The following is a 20,290-nucleotide window of genomic DNA, read 5'->3' on the forward strand; positions in this document are numbered from 1 at the left end:
GCTTGCGGCGCAGTAAACACAAATATACCCAAATATTATCGCGCAAAATCCAATTTTATTTCATTAGTATGTTATATAATGAACAACACGCTACATAAACTTTGTATCACTTTAAGATGGAAGCATGGTTTACTATGGTTTGTCACCAAGACAAACCAGGGTACGCATAGTTGCGCGATTTATTTATTTTTGCAATAGCAATAACAACCCTACATGCGCTTATATAAAAATACTCAAATATTTCTAGAAATAAAAATGTTGTGTTGTGAAAAAGTGTTGCGCCCTTGAGCGGAATGCTACAAGTGTCGTCTGCTACGACGCCTGCTCGCTGCAAACGCGAGACTTTTCTCGCAGACGACAGGCACTTGCGAACTCTTTCGCTCTTTCGAAAGGCTGCATCGGCTGTCACGATTGCTGAACCTCTTCAAGTACTTTTAAGCACATCTGCTGCAGTGCTAGCTAGGACGCTTGTGGCCTCCTATGAGTATGTTTCATCATATTTTATATTGACGTACGGCTTCCGAAGCGTTACGGCGTGGCTTTGCACTTACCCATTTTGCGACACTAGACTACAGCCAGGGAATAGCAACCTTTCCCTACGACAAGTAAGTTTGTGTTCTCAAAGTCGTAAAACACGCATTTCAATGAGCACATAAACGACAATGCATAATGAAGCCCTCAATAAAATTTTATGGTCAAGCCACTAGAACTACACCTGTCTATGTCTTGTATCAGTAGCGCCTTCTTTTTCCTATTCTGAAGTTTCATAAAACGCATAACGCTACAGTGCCAACAACACACTTAATAAACCAAGGTCCAAACGCTCAAAACATAGTCTTTCAACGTTTACGATGCCGTCGCTTTCTCGTCAGGGCTTCGACGCGACACCGCGACATAAATATTGGCTCAGCTGCTGGCCCAGCGCGCTATCGCCACTTCGAGCAACATAACAAAGGCAGAGAGCTTTGCGTTGCACTGTCCCATTGCGCTTGGAGTGAAACCAAAACTGCCAAAAAAATACTTGTTCGCCAGTCAATAGAATACCAATCCGAAGCCTATTTTTCCCACTCATGATTGAGTTGTTCTACTAACTCTATGCATGATTGTTGAACGATTGCAGCGCCAGATTTCCCTCTAGGTACACTAATGTGAAACTCTATGGGACTAGATAAGCATTAGAAAAATACAGGCTGCCAGTTTTACCAGCCAAGTTCGAAACTGCGAAGCCAAGCCACAGAACACCAAGCGGTCAAGTCGCCTAGCCAATGGCTGAGGGAGCGAGCGAGCTCCGCAGCTTTCTGCATGCTTTCTGTTATAGTTTCTGTTTTTGTCTCGAAGCGCCAACTTTTATCAGTACATATTGTGTGGGTGGATGCATTCGTCGACGTTAAGATGTCAGTCTTGCTTAACTAGCAATTAGGCGCTACTTCTAAAACCGCACAAGAAAGCCTGGCAGGCGCAACGGCGTGATGGCTGCGGTGCCTATGTCAGCATCCGTATCAGCAGTGCCTCTCAAAACGAGAAGCAGGACTGTGAGAGCCACAGTACCCTTTTCACCCGATGTTAAATTGTCGTCGAGAAGGAAAAAAAAAAAGCCAGCCAACAAAGAGCCGAACTGTTGCAACAAGTGTGGTATTGTTGTTAGGCGAGTTATTTTCCCGAGCTTTCATACGTCGTGCGCCATCCCTGCAGTAATACGTACTTTTGTTTTGCAGGGGTGCGACAAGAGTTCTTTGTGCTGCATGCGAACAGTCAACCTTGGACGTTAGACATAAGGAAGCAGTGAGTTCTCATCGCATTATTCTTAACAGTCATCGCAAGCCTTATTTCACACCTAGGGGCTGCACAAATAACCGAAGAAATGCGGATAACTTTTATTCGGCGAAGAGAGAGGGGAGTGAGGTAACTTTCTAGAGGACTTTGTGTGGCATAAGACATCAGGACTTTTTATGCGGTTTACACTGGTGTGCATTTAAGAGATGGGGATATATAGAATTATAATACAGAAGCTGCGGCTTGACTGGTCCCACTTCCCTGTGAGAAGGCTGCAAACATGGAAACATAGTTATTTTACAAAACTTGTAGCTATATAATATATGTAGTCATATCATAATAAGCCAACAAAGACACCCAATGACAGCATAAGGGAAATTACTTATACTTATTAATTGAATTAAAGAAAATGATAATTAATGAAAATGAATGAAACCCATGCACCCAGACAGACAGAACATCCGCTCAATCTGTGTATCTGCTGATCAAATTCCTGCAGCTTCGCATCAGCATGTTTTTATGTGTTTCTCATGCAGCAAAACAACCAGACATTTGAGGAAGAGAAGAAGAAATATTTGGATGAGGCAAAGTTATTTGCAGTGAACCTTGCCGAAAAATTCCATGACGATAATGCAGAGCGTCTTTTTTGCCCGGTGTTCAAGCCACCTCGTGGATCCTGTGCGTGTATCCAGAAGTATCTCAGTGGTGAGGTTTTATGTGTTTCTTGAAGCTGGTCACCAGTAGTTGGATGAGCTCAGCATTGCAAGCATGTAAACAGGCCTCAGAGACAAGGACAAAAGTAATGTGTGTGCTATGTGTGTCATTGTATTTGTGTCATTGTAATGTGTGTGCTATGTGTATTTCGTCCTTGGCTCAAAGCATTTACAAGCTTTCTTGAACCATTTAAATAGAGAATTTTATTGTTACAGGGATGAAGCCCGGCAATTTCAAAGTACAGAATGTGTGTCAACTACAAGCTGAAGTTTCATTTAACTAGAAAAAGGCACTTGCTTTTAAGTGCAGCCAACCGTGTGCCTCACAGTGAAAGTTCACAGTAACCAAACATTCAGCGATAAGGCACTAAATGAGTTTCATGAGACAGGTAAGAAAAAGTGGGTCAAAAAATTATGTAAGAACAACAGGTACATCTTTTTGGCTGCAAGTTCTCCTAAAATAGCTTTTGTTAATCACCCTACTTATTAAGCATAAAATGTTTAGCAGCATGAGCTAAATTTCAGCGAAGCTTTAGCAGAAACTCATTGATTTCGCTGATCATTTCAAGTCTCACAAAACACTAATCTTGGGTAATGAGGCAGAAATTCTGCAGTACTTGTAAACCCTGGGTTGAATTTTGGGCCTCACTATCCAGAGACGACTTTCCAGCGCCAGTGTGTATTTAGTAATTTTACTACTGATTGCAAGATGCCTGGCATGTAGTATGAGGATTAAGTTGCAACAGTGAGTAGGAAGTGTGAGACAATGATCAATTTTTGATTGGACACAGGCACTGCAAGAAAAGTGGTGATGTTGACTGAATGAAAAGGAAATGGCTTAAAAGGAAAAGATAATGATGTACAAGCATAAGTTCTGTTGTTGCCACTGATACAGCAGTGATAACAATGAGCATCGTAACATACATGATGTAATAAGCACCTTGAGACTTGCACCTACTTGATACAAGGTAGAAGTTAAATTTTTATATGGTATTGCATCCTTTGTGATAATGTGGCATTGGTTGCACTTTAATATGGTTTCATCTGACTAAACATTGATTGCTTATTGATGACCATTCTGTGGTTCGTGTTCCTGTCCTCACATCATGTACTGCTGAGTGGCTTTTGCAATTAATGACTGACTGTCCCAGACCAAGATTTCACATTGCTAACTACTGTGCAGGGGATGGTTCGGACCAGAGGGTTCGCAGTCTGCTACATCTTCTGCAGGAAGCCAAGAAATTGTCAAAACAAAAGTGCTACAATTGGGAAGAAGTGAGTGTTTAGCATCTCATTATTTAAAATGTTTTTCCTTTATTTTTTTTGCAGTTGCTAGAAGTCGTGAACATCACGGGCAGATTTGATCTTTGCACAGTTCCTTTATTCAAAAGCCTGCCATTATATGAAGATGCACTCTGGCACCCTTTTCTACACTTGTGCACCGTATGCCACGCTTACCCCCAAAATCACAGACAAGCCTAAACCTAAATCTCTCTCTCAACTCCATTGATTGGAGCACAGTGCTAGCTGCCTTGCAACTGAAGGAGACACCACACTTGAAGAATGCTCCATCGGGATTCATACATCGAGGTATTGCTTGAATAACACACCTTTGCTACAATGCATTTGAGTAATGAATGAGAGCAACTGTTTACAAAATTTTTGTTCAGGAATCGCTGTGCAGTGTCATTGAACCACCAGTGACCTCAGTCAAGGGGTGGCACCACTGCCAACTTTCTTGAGTTGAACTGGAGTGTTGAGTAGAACATTGTAGAATATGGTGTTTTATGCTGATCACTCACTTGTTTAGGCACTTCCATTTCAGTCCAACCATCCACTGATTTTGCATGTTGGCCAAGTGATGACATGCCGAGTATGGGCCATTCTCACATGTGGACATCCTCCTGATTGAGGCTGCTGACTAGCTTGCACTAGCACTATCTGCCAAGAAGGAGTGTTGACTAAGGATGAGCACTTGAACTACGCCTGCTTGCTTTCACTACCTGTTGGCTCTTCTGCTGTAGTCTACTACTGTATAACATGAAATTGTTAGTACGGTTTTCAATTGTGGAGGCTGCATTTCAGTTGAGGTGAAGTGGAAAAACACCAGTGCACTGGGACTTCAGACTATGTTAGTGAACTACATATGGTAATCATTAACCAACAGCCTTCTGCTAAAGTATCCCTAATATTCCAGATGTAGCTTGTAGATTCTGAACAGTTTGTTTGCTGTATAACATTAAAAATATTCATTCTTTCACAAGCTGCAAATTCCTGTTGTTGGTGAAGTTGCTTGCTGTTGAATCGGTGCTTGAATTCAGTTTTCTTTGTTTTGTTTTTTTCCTGATATAGGGTGCTCAAAAGACAGTGGTTGCTTTCTCTGTTTGCTTCAATAAGGGATACCCAATGCATGGTGACCATGATGTGTTTCCAGCTCCTGCAGCACACAAAATTGTAGCCTTCAAGATCAGTCTTTGTTACTCTGCGTGAACCATTTCTGGGGGGTGCAATTTAGACACCACCTGTGTGGTGTGCTTATTTATGCCACTTCTGGTAGGACCTGATAATTAAAAGTGTGTGTTCTTGCATTTTTCAGGTAAAGCGCGTCGGTAAAAGCCATGCAGTGGGCATGGGCAATGGTCAGAAGCACAGCGAGTCCTTCCAACTGTTTGTAAATGAGCATCGCCCTCAGTTACGTGAGCTAAAGCTATGTGAGCGTGCAACACAGAAGGTGCTCTTCTATTCCAACAACTTTCTTCACCGGTACCTCAAGACAGAGCCAAGTGTAAGGCTTTATTTCTTTATTTCTTAACAAGAAAGTCCAAAGTGTGGCTACTTGGTTTTCATTCAGCATAGCGTACAGCACTAATAACAGGTCAAAGGAGATAAAAGAGAGTGCGTCTGACCTGTTTGTGGTCCTTCTTGTCTGAGGAAAGTACTTTTACATTTCCCTTGTATTTAAAATGGTAAAAGCTGAAGTGCCCATTAGAACATGTCAAACAGCACAGATGGTGGGACAAGGGAGTTACGAGAATGTATCTCTCTTGAGAAATAGGTGAATGCATCTGACCTGTTTGTATCCATCTTGTCCCTTTGTCTATCTGTTTGCTGTATATTAAAATGAAGCTGCAGCTGTTATTCTACCTGTTCATGTGCAAGTGAAACACTGATTCGTATTGAATTAAATTTAGGGCACTTAAAGGAACAGTTCAAGTTCTAGCGGTTGCATGAAGCAAACTTTTTATTCAAGCGTTCATAATATTTTTCTTCAAAAATTGAGCAGTATGACAAAAGTTCAGGAAAATTGAGGCATGGTGTTTATGGCACCTTCACCCTATGTAATATGCTGATATTGTGACTCTTCAAACAGCATCCATTGTGGCTTCTACGATGAACGAAATTGTAGTATTACAAGTAACTCACTTGTACAGCATTCTTGTTGCAATACATATGGGTTCGTTCCTTCCAATAAACATTAGTTGTAAGTAAAAGAAAAAAAATGTAACGCTTTGTGTTTTACATTCATTTTGTGTCTTATCTCTTTCACTACAACACGCCATGTTGAGAAATCACTCTAATTTCATTCCAATTCTGCTCCTTTTATTTGTCGTCATTAGCTGGCTAGCAAGACATACAAATCGGCTCAGCTAAGCACATAATTAGCTTGCTTCTCACCTCTTCAATTCTGCTGCTAGGATTGCTCACTCGTAGCAACCAACGCTAGGACCACCTTGCCGCCTTGCCATTCAAAGTGACAAATAATAAGAAATGAATAAAATCTAAGGCTAATAATCTTTATATTGTTACAGGGACGTTGGGAGTATAGAAAGGGTGTATTTACAATATATATACAAAATGAGTCAGAGTAGTTAAGATGGCTGACCACCAACAACGCGCAGCAGCCAGCGTCCCACGATCTTCTTCCTCTCTCTCTTTTTTCATCCTTCCATAACAGGACCCCCCGGTGGTGAAGCGCTGTCTCGGCGCATGGTAGGCGATTTGCGAGCGAAGTATGGCTTCAGCTGCGAGACATGCTAGATGTCAACAGGCGTCGGACTTGAGGATGCATCAAACTGTAACGCCGATATCTTGTAGTTTACGTCATTAACTTGACATAGGACTTAATAAGGCCCTGTGTAGCGAGAGAGAAGCTTCTGGGAGAGGCCAACCTGACGACATGGGGATCAAAGGAGCGCCCAAGCACCAGGCAGGAACTTAACATCACGATGGAACCGGTCATGAAGCTCTTTTTGTATATGCTGCGAGGGTAATAAACGAGATCAGGTGACTTGACGTGCCATGTGAGTGCGATCGATGACTTCACGAGCGTGTGACCATACAAAAGATATGTCCAACTTTTAAGGCTTAACCTGTATACTGACCACTACCGCACCATTTCATCATTTCACTTATTACTTCAGGACTGGTAACTGATTTGTGTGGTGAGGCTCTCCAAAGCTCTTTAACAGAATGGATGGAACTTTGTTGACATTGCCTATTAACTGTGTTTAAAATTTTGCAGAAAGGCCGACGAATTCAACGGACCAAGGGCAAAGCGGTGCTTGGAAAGCTCAAGAGCCTAGAAGAACTGGCCAAGGAAAAGTGCTGTCGGCAGAGATGTGCAGGACTTGCTCAGCGATATGCAACGCTGGTCAGCCAGTGGCGGGAGCGGTCGCAAATGGGCCAGACTGAGAATCGCCGTGTCCTCGCCGAGATGCTGACTCCTAGCGGACCAAACTCGACAAACTGCTACAAGTTTATCTCTTGGGTATGTTGCCATATATATTGATTAAAAATTCCCTAGTAGACACCATACCGCTAGCATTATTATAAAAAAAAAAATAAGATGACTGCATAAGAGTACAAAGTTTAGAAGCAGCTTAAGATATAATGGAAATAATGTCAGGCAAAGACAGAAAATAAAACGCCTAAAGTAAGGGCAGAAATGGACAGCACAACATGTAAGAACCAGAGAAAGGGAAATTGTTGCATGCTGAAGTGATGCTGTGGCACAGCATGCATGATTACTCCAATGATGTCTTGTTTATGAAACAGTTACTTGGCTGCATGCCTTTATTTCAAGTACAATTGGACCTCTTTATAGCAAAGTTGTATCCGGCATGAAAATATCTTTGTGATATTCACAATTCATTATAAGTGCAATGCCGATATTAGTGGGGAAAGAAATTGTGATTGGGTCTATACCAAATACAAGTTATGTGATGCCTCCGATGGACTTGCAAAGGCTTTCCGATCAATTTTGATGGCCTGTTGGCTGCTTGCCATGCCGACACTTGGCATGTACACAGCACCAGATTACAAATGTGCTGCGCACTGTCATTAATGTGCAACCATATGGTTGGTCTGATGGTGCTGGACTGCATGTTTACTTGCCAGCTGCGGGCCAGCGAAGTCCAGCCGTTGGCTGAAATCTGCACGCATGTCTAGAATGTGTTATTTCAATTTGCTCAGTATTTGATGTTCTTGCTACCAGAAGACAAACTTTGAGTATGTCATTGAGTATGTCAATTGAACAAATATTCACTTCACTATAAGTGACATTGTCTTAAATTTTGCATTTTTAGTGCCCTTGTAGCAGCAGAACAGTTAAAACACATTGGCGGGCTAGTTGACTTGAATAAATGATGGAGTGTTATAAATATGAATGTGATAAATGATATGACAAGGGAGATTGTGGAGGCCTATGAAATTGCAAAATTAGAGGAAAGGTGCTTGAGCAAGCCACCAGTGTCGCTATCTGAAAAGGAGATATAATTCCTCGGTTTATCTTTGTAACCGTTGCGGTAGATGTTTTCACCATGCCTTGCACACGTGTATAGTTCATCGACATGCACCACTGAATGTTCTTTTTTGCTGTCACGTTTGTTTCCACTCGTACGGTATATATTTATCGATGCGTGCGAAAATAAAATCTATTGTTGAAAGTAGCACTGTCTATGTGTATCTGTTTCTTTCTTTGTCCTCGTTCAGTCGCACTTATACACTCTATCATGGAGCAAAAGTCATTGAAATAAAGCATGGCCAACCAAAACTTAGGTTTACTTCGTCATATCTGGTAATTTCTTATATCTATATCCATTATATTGTGGTTCGACTCTGCATGATTGGTTCCCAGGTGGAAAAAGAAAGAAGATGAGTAGACTGATAAAATGGCTTCGGTTGCGAATGAAAATCATTTTTTAAGAGCATCTTAACAACTGTATGTAATGGCCATTTTAAAAGCTCCCATTATATTTGTTAGTTGGTTATAACCGTAGCCCCTCATGATTTGCTGATGCTCGTAATGGATGCATAAGCAAAAAAGCATAAAGGCACATAGAAATGTGTTTAAATATGTGGAGAATGGTGCATGAAACATCCACACATTTCTGCAACATATTGTTGGGCTAGTTGGCAAAATGTTTTTACTGACCTGACAAGAACCACCATGCAAATAAACACAGTACAAAATCTACACCCATCCTGTTCGCATTTCTTCATGCTGTTTATTTGTTCAGTGGTTAGAGTTGGTTTGTGTTGAGTATCTTTGTGTAAGAAACTACTTGAAGTTGTTTATCCTGTATAAATCTTTGTCTGTCAGTGCCAGTAAATCCACATTGAGTACGACTTGTTAATTATGTTGATTAAATCTAATTGATTACATTTGCAGCTTGCTTTTACAGTGGTTGTGCACCATGTACTAGCATAGTTGGTGCAAGAGCTGCTGTATTGTAGCACAGATAGCTGCTGATTTACTTCAACTTATGCTCCCCAACTGCAGGTTACAGGCTGCAGCTTCACGACAATAGCCAAGGTCAGCAAGCAGATGTTAGCCACTGGAGGGGATCGTGAACCTCCACCGCACAAGCTGAAGAAGTTCTGGGACGCTAAAAACAGCTCGCAAGAAGAGAGTGTCTAGGACAATGTATTGTGAAGTGCCGTGTTGCTTTCATTCTCCATGTCCATCTCTCTTTTGTCAGATATCGCTGTTTCACTTGCTGTTCAGCACTTGTGTGCAGTTTTCAAGGTATGAGATGCACGATACAGCTTTTGTAGCCTGGTAATCATTAGATGACATGGCATCATAGTCATCAGTATGAATGGAATGTTATGTGAGGGTGAAACCAAATAACTGCTGCCTACTGTTGCCCAGTGTAAAAAAGGCATTTGTTTAGTAAGGAGTTGTTGGGGATTGATTTATAAATTAAGTGAAATGAGGTGAAAAAAATGGGATGACTTGAAACCAGAGTGTCATGACAGTCTGGCATCATGTGCTTGTTGTACGTTTGTGCTGTTTCTATATGTTACTTGTGCTCCCTTTTTATTCTACAAACATGACCAATGATAGTTAGTTGTGCACTTTATTATCTTTTAAGTTCATAAAGGTAAAACAATATCAGATCTTCATTACACTGTGTGTTTCTCATCATCTCTGTATAGTGATACCCCATTGCAATAATAATGCATATACACTTATTCACCCATTTCATAAGAGGTCATGCCCCAATTTGTAGTGGAAGACAGCGCTTCGTCAATTCATCAGAATAGTAGAGCATCTTTCGTGCTCATGGCATCCAGCGAGGAGCAATGATCTTTTGCTGGGTGGGGTAGGAAATGCTGACGCAGGCACATGCTAAATATGTGAAGACAATAGACAGTTATAGTATAGCGTACACAACTACAGTGTAGGCTAAGCAGCGCATGTTTGTTACAGTTTTAGTTGCCCTGCGAGATCTTCGGATCTCAGAGGCTGTATGCCGTTGTTGCAGCTATCTCCTGACTCTAGCGATAGGTGGCACTGACATCTCGAATGTTTCTTTCGTTAGGCTTTGACTCGTTCAAAACGAGAAGCGATCTCGTGAGATTTGATTCCGTGACCTAGTACTTGGCAACGCAACACCATAGCTGCTTAGCCACCACGGCGTGTGAACCAGTGGTTTTGTCATGGTGCAAAAATGCTGAAATACTGAGCCAGTGCAATGGGTTTCTTTACAGGAACGTTGTGTATCTTTCGCAATGAGCTTGCGGACAAATTTCTGTGGTAATTAAGGGAAAACCATAGGGGTGGAGCTTCCGTACATGTGTTACTTCAGCTACTATACCGGAAGAGTTCGATTGCACGTTTCGTTTCTTGTTACAGATACTAGTGCAGCTTCCTTGTACAATAGTTCCACAGTTGTGCAAATGCAGAAAAGAAAAACAAAAATATCAAATCATATTTAACACTTGGTGGTGTATTCTGTTTTGTTTTACAGCGAAGCTGTTAGCCTCTCGGTAGTCAGCATTTTTCATCTCCGACTGTGAGCAGCAATTATCATCAGCAGTGGCTCACCTGAACCCACAAAAATGCAATGGCCTATCCCCTTCGTAATGCAGAGGCTACTTTGCGTGCATTCGTTGGAATCACTCATGCAACACAGAACACCATACGTTTAAATGAAGGACTAGCTCAAAACAAGCATCTGTCATCCTCGGCAATGGCTCATACCCACCCCCACCCATAAGCAAGCAAAAATGCGATGGCTCATACCCCTGTAAGGCAACGGCTACAAGTGATAAGCTTAATGAAGCAAACATTGCATACATTCACTAAAATCACCCATACAACACGGAACAGCCTTTGAATAAAGAACACGCTCAAAACAAGAATCCGAACCATCAATAAAGCATTGCCTTATCCCCCGCGGCAATTGTAGTGGTAGTTTTGCAACAGCTTTGCTGGACATCCACTTTTGCAGCGCCGGGATGGCGAGTCAACTTTTTGTCTGTTGTAAGATCTTTATGTTGACTTTTCCCCAGCTTAAACTAATGCGGATGCAAATGGGAGATTTTTTTTCCTGTGCGCTCTTGCTCTTGCACTTTGCATAAAAGGTTTTCCACGAGTATAGAACTTTCGCCTGAACACCAGAGTGAGTGTGTGAGATTGCAAGTGTCAGAAATGAGTGCTGATGAACGTGGCTACAGTTTATGGTCGTTGAAAAGGTACACTCAAGTGGTTTCAGTTCTAATGTAGTTTTACCAAGCGCAGTATTCTTGAGAAGAAAGAAAGTGTATAGTAATTGTATATTTACTTTTTGCCAACACTGATCTATGGGACCAGGAGTTGGAGGCTGACAAAGGAGCTTTTGTGCAAATAAAACAATTGGAAGACATGTTACTCAGTGTCAGCTTTTGTTGTTCCAACACTCCCTTATATCTTATTTTTTATAAGCATTTACACTGATACTGACACGAAAAAAAAAATTCAATTGAATGTATGCAACATAAACTTGAGTGTGATGCTTCCATTGGGGCAGCTAAGGGTTTTCTGTAGCTATTGACGGCCTGGCAGTGGCTTGCTGTACCAATGCGCGGCACATTGCTAAATTGCTACCTTGCTAAATTGCAAACACACTTTACACCATCATTAATAGACAACCATGCAATTTGTGTGATCATATGACATCTGCACATTGGCTTGCATGCTGCGACTCAGCCAAGGTGCTGGTCAAAGAGCACATGTGCATTATGAATGTGCTCTTTCAAGTTGCTCTTGCGGAGTGTTTGACTTTTTACTACCAGAGTGCATATTTAGAGCTGCCAAACAAACATTCAGTTTGGGGTCGCCAATATTGTCTTGAATCTTGCATTTTTCAGTTTCATTACAGCGGTAAAACACTCATATAAATAAAACCTGGCCAACCGAATTTTGGACTCTGTTATATCCGATATTTTGTAATATTCGTGGTATATCAAGGTTCAACTGCATTGGACAGTGACGAGAGAGTTGCACACATTGTGGGGCACTGAATTCACCTTTAGAAAAGACTTCATTTACAATAGAACCTCATTTTATTGAAGTCTTATTAAACATGCGAGTACCTTTTTAATATCTAATATTCATTATAAGCGTATGTTGCATACTGTTACTAAAGCTATTGATTTACATAATTATATCTGTGTTCATTCAATGCCTTTGGTTCATTGTATTGAGGTTTGTCTGTATTTTATATGTTTATTATTGCTGCTGTCTCAATGCGAGACTTCACAGAAGTGGGTACAGGAAAATGTAGAGAAACAAGAAATGAAAATCGACATAATTAGAGTAGCGTGGCATAGTGACTATTCTCCAAGTGAAATAGTGGCATAGTGCGTATTCATGCGTATTCAGCATATAAGCGAAGAGTAATAGCCGGTGCTTCTTTCAAGTGCCTTCTCTTCAAACATACTTTTCTGACTGCTTTGAGCCTACGGCACACGGATCCTACATCGCTGAATGAGCTAAATTAGAAGCCTGCTGTTATTATTTCTTCCCAGGTATGCGTAACACATACAACCCATTAACTCTATAAACTTCGACAAAAATGCAATGAGCGATACTTTACCGTGGCCTATGAAAGTTACATTTTATGCGAAAGTTAACAATAGCGTGGCATAGTGACTATACCAAGTGAAAGAAATCACAGAGCCTGTAGAATGACTAAACTAGCAGATTATGTTTTCAAGCAAATCCTTTTGTTGCTTGCTTTATTTTCGTGCTAGGTTGTGGGCTTAGCAAGTTAGCATTGAATGTTACAAATGCAGCTTATTTTCAGCACATTCCGTGGTATTCTGAGATGTTGCTTGAATATGCTGGTGCTGGTTTGTGTAAATTTGCCAACCGATGCTTCTTGGATATAATTTTTTTTTTCCACAGTGAGCGCAGTTTAGTTTTCATTTCCTCTTTTCTGCACTTGACTACACCTGCAATATGCTTTCCCCATTTGTTAACATTTTTCGAGCTCCAAATGTAACATAATTGCACAAACAAAGGAGCGATCATACTTTCCAAATATTTTGACTGTAATTACTTGAATTTCTGTTGTACCCCTTACCAGGTCCCCCCCCCCCCCCTTTTTTTTTAATTTTCTCTCTCGGTTGAACCTTGTTTATACAATCAGGAGGAAGCGCGACAACAAAAGATACAATCCTGAAAAATTTATCCAAATTTGATATTGTCAATGTTCTATGCTTTGCAAGTATAAGACATGAGGTTGTATGAACTGAGATTGTACCGAGGTACGTTCTGCTGTGTTTCATAGATACAGTCCACCGGAAAATTGCTTTTATGTTTACTGGGAAGCAGTTTGTTCATTTGAAGATTTTCAAATGACGAAATTGTTTTCTGTATGTGAATTGGTAGCAGCATCATAATAGACATGTCTGGCTGCATAATAAAATTGTTTACCCGACTACAGTGGCTTTCCTATTCTAGTCACTGTAACCCGACATCATAGAGCTTCCTACAAAAATTTAATTTTTGTAGGAAACTCTGCTCGACATATGAAGTTCTCTTTACTAAAGGACATTATATTGGTACTCTTTGCAGACGAATGGTTTATGTAGGAAAGGGCTGTAAATATGTCTCAGAAATAAGATATGAAGGTGATAACTGCAAATTCACTCTGCATGTCCAGTTCATTTAGCCCTGAACTAAGCATAGAGTTTCTCACTATAAACTCTACGGCCCTAAGCAACATGCTTTCTGGCGCACTGTCTTTATTCCTTTTTCGAAGTTAAGCGCTTTGGCGCATTGTCTATTATTACCTGGCGCAGTTTCAGCTTTGTTGCTAAACATGCAAAAATATTAATTGTTTTTCTTCTCGAATTTATATAGTGCTCCTGATATGTAGTGCCCTGTTTGCCAAGTATGATTTATGCCGGCAGTATCGTCGGAAAACAGCCGCAAATCTCTGCAAGCCGCGGCAACCATGAAATATTTCTAGTACGGCGAAAAGCCACCAGGTGATCGAGCGCAGCAGGTAAGCGAAGCAAGCAGACGCCGCGAAGAGGTGAGTAATGCTTTCGTGATATTTCCAACATTTAATTAAAAGCCAACGGTTCGGCCAGGCGTCGTGTCGCCGAGTGATAGCTTTAGCGGTTTATGTGAGTAAAGTCTCTTTGCGCTTTAACGCTAAGGTCGCGTTAGGTAAGGACTTGTACGCGGCCACTCGAGGTGCGAGGTGTTGTGAAGCCTTATCGCTTCCTTGGCGGACGAAAACGAAATGCAATAAGAGACATATGGCTGGTGTACCGTACCAGCGCTCGTAGCAGCGTGATTAAGCGGAAGTTCCTCGCTTTCGATCGCGTTCGCGCCTACTTTCGGAGCCGCTTCGCCTCGAAGCAGAGGAAACGCATCGGTCTCGCTCCAGCGCTGTCAGATTCGCGATAGCGCGACCTTCACCGCCGCGTCGTGCTGCGATGCACTGCCGTGCTCGCACGGTACAGGTGCGCTGCGCTTTCTGTCGTTGCTTCTGGACTCGTCAAATTGCACATCGCCGCTGTGGACGCGGCAACAACGACAACAAAAAAATCGCGTCGAGACGCGACAGCGGAAATCGCAATCGTACATACGCGGCGGCATGCGCGTACGTCGCGCGCGGTAGCAACGTGCCGTCGATTCCCTCTTTTATCAGCGCGCCGACGACTACACCTCGAGAGCACTCTTGGCCACCGGGTTGTCTCTCTTTTGATTATCGGTTGGTGCCCCGTTAATGTTTTTCTCGCGTTCCGACAATGAGTTCAGCCTGGCAAACACGCAACTCTGACTGCGCAGTCGGGTCAAATCGCGCACACCTACGTAGGTGTACTGTCGAGGCTGACGACCAGGTGTTCCCGTGTCGGTTTTTAACGCTCGCACAAATTGACGTTTCGTTACATCCGCTTGACAGGCACCAGCAGCGTGCAAAACTCTGGCATTTTTTTTTTTTTTGTACGCCCCGTATGCGAACGATTGTCGTTTACGCAGGCGGCTGCGGTGGCCAGAACACTAACCGGGGCGAAATGGCAAGCAAGCAAGGAAACAAGCAACCCTTAAGCGGTAACTATACCACTGATTTGAGTTTTTTAACCTAGTAAGTGCTATATACGTGGTGTTTGAAGACTTGCTTTTTAATAGCATTTAATATTGGCACCAATGAACGAATGGTGAGTAAGCGGTCTGTGCGTAGCGCGCCAAGTGCATGATTTCCTCCATTTTTTTCTATTTCTTGAACCATGATGAATACAGTCACCAAAAGGTGCATCTTACTTTGCACTTCTGACATTCTTGTACGTGGAAAGAACAAGGGTACTTGACGTATGTGTATAAGTTAGTATTAATTACTTATCAGGACTTATTCGTTATGTTTAAAACAAGCTGTACTTATGTTTTGACATCAGTGTCCTGTCAGTTGCTATGTGCACTTTCATCCAAGGTATATAATGTTGGAAGAATGACTAGACCAGCTGCATGTACACTGCACATGTGCAACTTTTACTGATTTCACAGTAATTGGCCTTAAGACACCTCACAGGCATATTGAATTCATATTTTGCTTACCAATCTGTATCCAAGAACTATAACTAAAAGAAAATGGTCATCTCATGTTTGTATTATTGTTTCTGTTTGTACTGAAATGTCCTGAGTGCTAGCTAGGAGTAGAGTGCTGCAGTGTCTGTTTTGTGTAACAAGTGAATAAATATTAGTGATACTTTCCCCCTCTATGACCAGTTTTCATGCGACTAGTCTAATAAAGAAATAATCCTCCCAGCTTACACTTCAGAAGTATGATTTTTTTTTTATTAATTGGAGGCACAGTACATTTTTCGAACAATGCATTGAAGTGGCATTTATAGAAGCCTGTGTAAATGGACACAGAAAACAGTTATTATGTATGCCTGGAGTGATTCATTGCAGTCTTGGAAATCTGTCTGCATTTGTTCTGTCGCAAGAGCCAACGTAGGACTGAGGTAATTGCCATTGAAGAAAGAATGTCTCTTTGCTATTAAATCGGATAAGAAAGCTGTGGATGGTATGCCATCTACATGTCAGCACAGTTCAAAAGTCCTGGTGATGGTGATGGTAGCCACACCCTTTGTAATTGATCGCCACTGCCTGAGCGGCCATACTAAACTTGCCAAAAAATATACTACAAAGGAGTAAAAATAGTAAAACCCATTAGTGGTAGTGATGTCGATGGCCATTCAGTATTTGCTCGGTGCTGCGGAACAGAGCGTGCACTGCTGTTGTAAATAGTGCAGACTGAGATGTCTAATAAGGTTGTTCTCTAAAGGAAACCCCGGTATTATTCGGCAAACTGAATTTTTTGAAGTTTTGGGTGCAATGTAATTAACTACTAATACCAGTTTTCAACAGGGCATAAAAGACATTATTCGGAGCTGATTTCATCTTTTCAATGTGGTGTCTCCTATGACCTCCCATATCTGCATGATTTACACATTTGCATAAAAGTCACTAGTCTCACTAAAAGTGATGCTTTGGACAATTTGGAGAACCATTCTATCGGTTCTTCAACTTTACTTGACATTTGCCTTTAATGTATCCTTGAGATACGTAACGTCAGTCAAGCCTGTTGTGTTAGGCTGGGAAAAAGGCCAGTTGGAAGGTATAGTGTCTTCTGATTTTTAATATGAAACATGTCATGTATGCATTGTCCCTGCATCTTAATTTGCCTTTAATGTTAAAAGGTAACACATATACCAAATGAGTAACTAGCAATCTTGATTACCTAGATGCTTCTTGCACCTGAGTAATATTTACGCAGTACAGGTCTGTAATCTTAATGTTTTCATTTGCCCTTACCTGGAAGAAAGTTGAACAATGTACAAGCAACTAACATGAACTCTGATACTGAATCCAACCACTGGCACAAATACTTGTGATCAGTTAGCTGCTTCCTTTGGCAGTTGGAAGCCTTGTTCAACCATTGCTCATTGGTAGGGCTTTCGTTCATTTATGCTGCAGCCAATGTTTAATCATATATGGCAAACCAAGCAGTTTCTATGGCATTGTGCAGTGGCACTACGGAAAAATATAGATCAGTAGTATGCACCTTTGGAGTAGCAATGTCTTACAATAGTTAGGCAGCTTGATATACCTGCAAATTTTATATCACATCATGGCTTTTAGTGACCGTTTAGCCAAGATCACTCGAACATTTATTGATGAAAGGTAATTAATACATTGCAATTTAAAATGAACAAGAACTCGATGTTGTAACGTTTAGATAGATAGAATTTATTTCTCTCAAAACAAAGTACACAAATGAGAGAGGACAGAAGGGAAAAAGCTGCCGAATGCAGCTTGAGGACCCCCTACGCCCCACAGAGCAGCAGTGTGGTGAAAAACAAAGGCAATGCGACAGTTCGCAAAGTATATACAACAACAGAATTCAAAATCACAATACCCTTAATTTATTGCTTAATTGTAATTTTACACGTAATCTATGACATTATTGTGATTTTACACAATTAATGCAATTATACAATTTCTTTGCCAATTCCCATTACGCAATTCTAACAACAACGTAGACAAAAATACAGATGAATAGAATTCATTCATGTCCCCTACAATGCATCGTCAAACAGTTACACAGGTGAGCTATTTGGTCGAAGGCTTGAAAAGATTTATCAATTCCATGAAGTTTTGTGTAAAAAGCAACCTAAGAGAAAAACGATTATCTTCGAGAACATTTAGGTACCTAGGCAGATTGTACGATAAAGATTGTGTGCAGTATTTGGTGTGACCTAACAATAGGGTCCATGATTTAGAGTGACGTACATCATATGCAGGTTCGTGACGTACTAGCTGAAGCATTGTTAGCATAAGGTTATTGTTCGTTGCTACAGCAGTTTTGTAAATGCAAGGCAGTTTGAACACGTACAAGGTAGTTATTCTTAAAATATTGAACTGCCTGAAATATTCTCTGGTGTGAGCATTCCACGGTATATTACCTATCAGTCTCATTGCATGCTTTTGTGCAATAAGAAGGTGCTGTTTATTGTGGTGTGTCATCGTACCTCAAACTGTGTGGCAATAAGTAATCACTGGCGCTATATATGAACTCTAAATGAGCAGTTTCATCTATGTGGGAAGGGTTAATCTATGTTTACATAACACGCCATTTAACCTGTTCATTTTAGCACGAATATTTTCAATTTGTAGGTCCCAATTGAGTGTCTCAGAGAATACAACACCAAGAGATTTTATACTGAGTACAATATCAATCTTGTCATTACCTCGATATCACCACTTACTACTTTATTTTTTGTCCTATGTATCACAGGCTTTGTTTTATTTGTGTTAACTTTAAGACAATTTTTATTACACCAGTGATGCAAATGTTAAAAAAAATTGGTTTCCACGGAGGGATAACTCAGCTAGTGTGTTTCCTGTGGCGAGCATTGTAATATCATCAGCATAAGCTAAGAGATTAACCGGAAAGGGGGTATGAAAAATGTTATTTATGTACACTAAAAACAACAAAGGCCCTAAAATGCTTCCCTGAGGTACACCAGACAAGATTGGCTCAACATATCTGATGAGGTTTCATTTAAACATGCCATTTGGTTACGGTACTTAGGTAAGACTGTATTAAAGCTAGACTGATGCCCCTAATGCCATAGTGACTGAGTGTCTGAAATAATAGAAAGTGGTCAATTAGATCAAATGCTTTGGATAAGTGTATATATATACCGAGAACAAGAAGCTTTTTTTCAAGGGCAGCAATTGTAAGTTATTTTTTTTAGCCAATGCCATCTCAGTGGATCTCTGTTTTCTATATCCAAACTGGTAGAAAGAACAGGATGCTCAATTAGAAAGTTAGTCAACCGGCAATGAATAATTTTTTCTAATGCTTTAGACATTACTGGAAAAATCGATATTGCTCTATAATTGGAAAACTCAGAAACAGAACCACTTGTATGTATGGCAACAACCTTTGCGATTTGCATTTGTTTTGGGAAGACGCCGGTACTTAAACAAATGTTATAAATATATACTAGTGTCGGGGGTAATAAGTCTATTACAAATTTAGATGGTTGGATTTGAAAACCATCTTATCCTTGGATTTACTCGACCGGAGGTTGGAAAACACTAATGTTATTTCTGATTAAGTAGTTGGAAACATAAATAAGGTTTCGTGAACGCTTGGTACCGCATAGGCATAACCGACAGGGACATCTGGTGCGACACACAGCGATTTTGTAATATTAATGAAAAACCTATTAAACTGGTTGGAAAGTTTTTTTTCGCACTGAACTTCACCTTCTTTTTCAATGGAAGCAATAGGATGGCTTGAGCGGAAGTTAAGCAAGTGATTTAGTTGGTCCTGTTGGTCCTGTTGGTCTCGGGCACTGTTTCTCGAAGAGGGGTCGAAAAGATTGCTAAAGTATTCCAATTTCGCCCTCTTCAGTTATTGGTTTAACTGGTTACGATATGTTTTTTATGCATCTAATTTTGCAGGGTCTCGAGATTTAATGAACTGCGTAAATAACTTGTCTTTTAAGTTGACGAATTAGTTCTGCCGTTTTCCATGGTTTTCTATTTTTGCATTTTCTTGCGTGCCTCACAGGAAAATAAGCGTCGTAAATAGCTTTCAGTTTGGATAGAAAAGCATTGTAAGCTGTGTCAGGGTCATTTATTGATAGGACGTATTCCCTGTCAGTGGCGGAAATTGCATTCCGAAAGTTGCTCAAGGTGTTCAGATCAATGAGGCGATACTTTAAATCATGCGGTCTACGAGCGCTATCTGGTCTAACATTGTTAACGAAAGTGAAGATTGGGAGGTGATCACTGATGTCACAGGCGACGGTTCCTGCATCTATGTTTGACTTATCTGCATTTGTGATGATAATGTCAATACACGTTGCCGTGGAGCACGTTTTGCGTGCCGGGGCTTCGATAGCGTTGCAAAACCCATAGGCATCAATTAAGGCCACAAGTTCCTTTCCTTGCTTCAATACACATTTCATATCTATATTCACATCACCCGACAGATAAAGCA

The 20,290-nt window shown here is 40.9% G+C and overlaps 2 protein-coding genes across 6 annotated transcripts in view; both read left to right on the forward strand.

Moving 5' to 3' along the window:
* Nucleotides 1-1,232: 1,232 nt before the first annotated feature.
* Nucleotides 1,233-11,643, forward strand: LOC135903650 (uncharacterized). 4 transcript variants are annotated; one of them, XM_070525803.1, is made up of 8 exons: nt 1,233-1,645; nt 1,716-1,782; nt 2,310-2,478; nt 3,670-3,761; nt 4,839-4,940; nt 5,083-5,271; nt 7,009-7,254; nt 9,268-11,643. In XM_070525803.1, the coding sequence occupies exons 1-8, from the start codon at nt 1,470-1,472 to the stop codon at nt 9,403-9,405; spliced, it is 1,179 nt and encodes a 392-aa protein (XP_070381904.1). In that variant the 5' UTR covers nt 1,233-1,469; the 3' UTR covers nt 9,406-11,643. The 4 variants fall into 4 exon arrangements, with proteins under 4 accessions (XP_070381904.1, XP_070381905.1, XP_065290043.1 ...); XM_070525804.1 differs by having other exon boundaries at nt 2,310-2,451; XM_065433971.1 differs by lacking the exon at nt 4,839-4,940.
* Nucleotides 11,644-14,175: 2,532 nt separating this feature from the next.
* Nucleotides 14,176-20,290, forward strand: part of LOC135903652 (synergin gamma-like) — a 37,739-nt gene continuing 31,624 nt past the window's right edge. Inside the window, exons 1-2 of one of the 2 annotated variants that reach the window (XM_065433973.1) lie at nt 14,176-14,296; nt 15,253-15,324. In XM_065433973.1, the coding sequence (XP_065290045.1) occupies nt 15,288-15,324 (37 nt within the window). In that variant the 5' untranslated portion in view covers nt 14,176-14,296; nt 15,253-15,287. The other variant, XM_065433974.2, reaches the window with a different exon arrangement.

Source organism: Dermacentor albipictus, chromosome 9 (assembly GCF_038994185.2).
Source record: "Dermacentor albipictus isolate Rhodes 1998 colony chromosome 9, USDA_Dalb.pri_finalv2, whole genome shotgun sequence".
Lineage (NCBI taxonomy): Eukaryota > Metazoa > Arthropoda > Arachnida > Ixodida > Ixodidae > Dermacentor > Dermacentor albipictus.

Excerpts from the sequence above, each read along its gene's own strand:
- LOC135903650 (XM_070525803.1), top strand. The coding sequence starts at position 1,470 with ATGGCTGCGGTGCCTATGTCAGCATCCGTATCAGCAGTGCCTCTCAAA. Across the intron at positions 2,479-3,669 it reads TATCCAGAAGTATCTCAGTG|GGGATGGTTCGGACCAGAGG; the intron begins GTGAGGTTTTAT and ends ACTACTGTGCAG. Across the intron at positions 7,255-9,267 it reads GCTACAAGTTTATCTCTTGG|GTTACAGGCTGCAGCTTCAC; the intron begins GTATGTTGCCAT and ends CCCCAACTGCAG.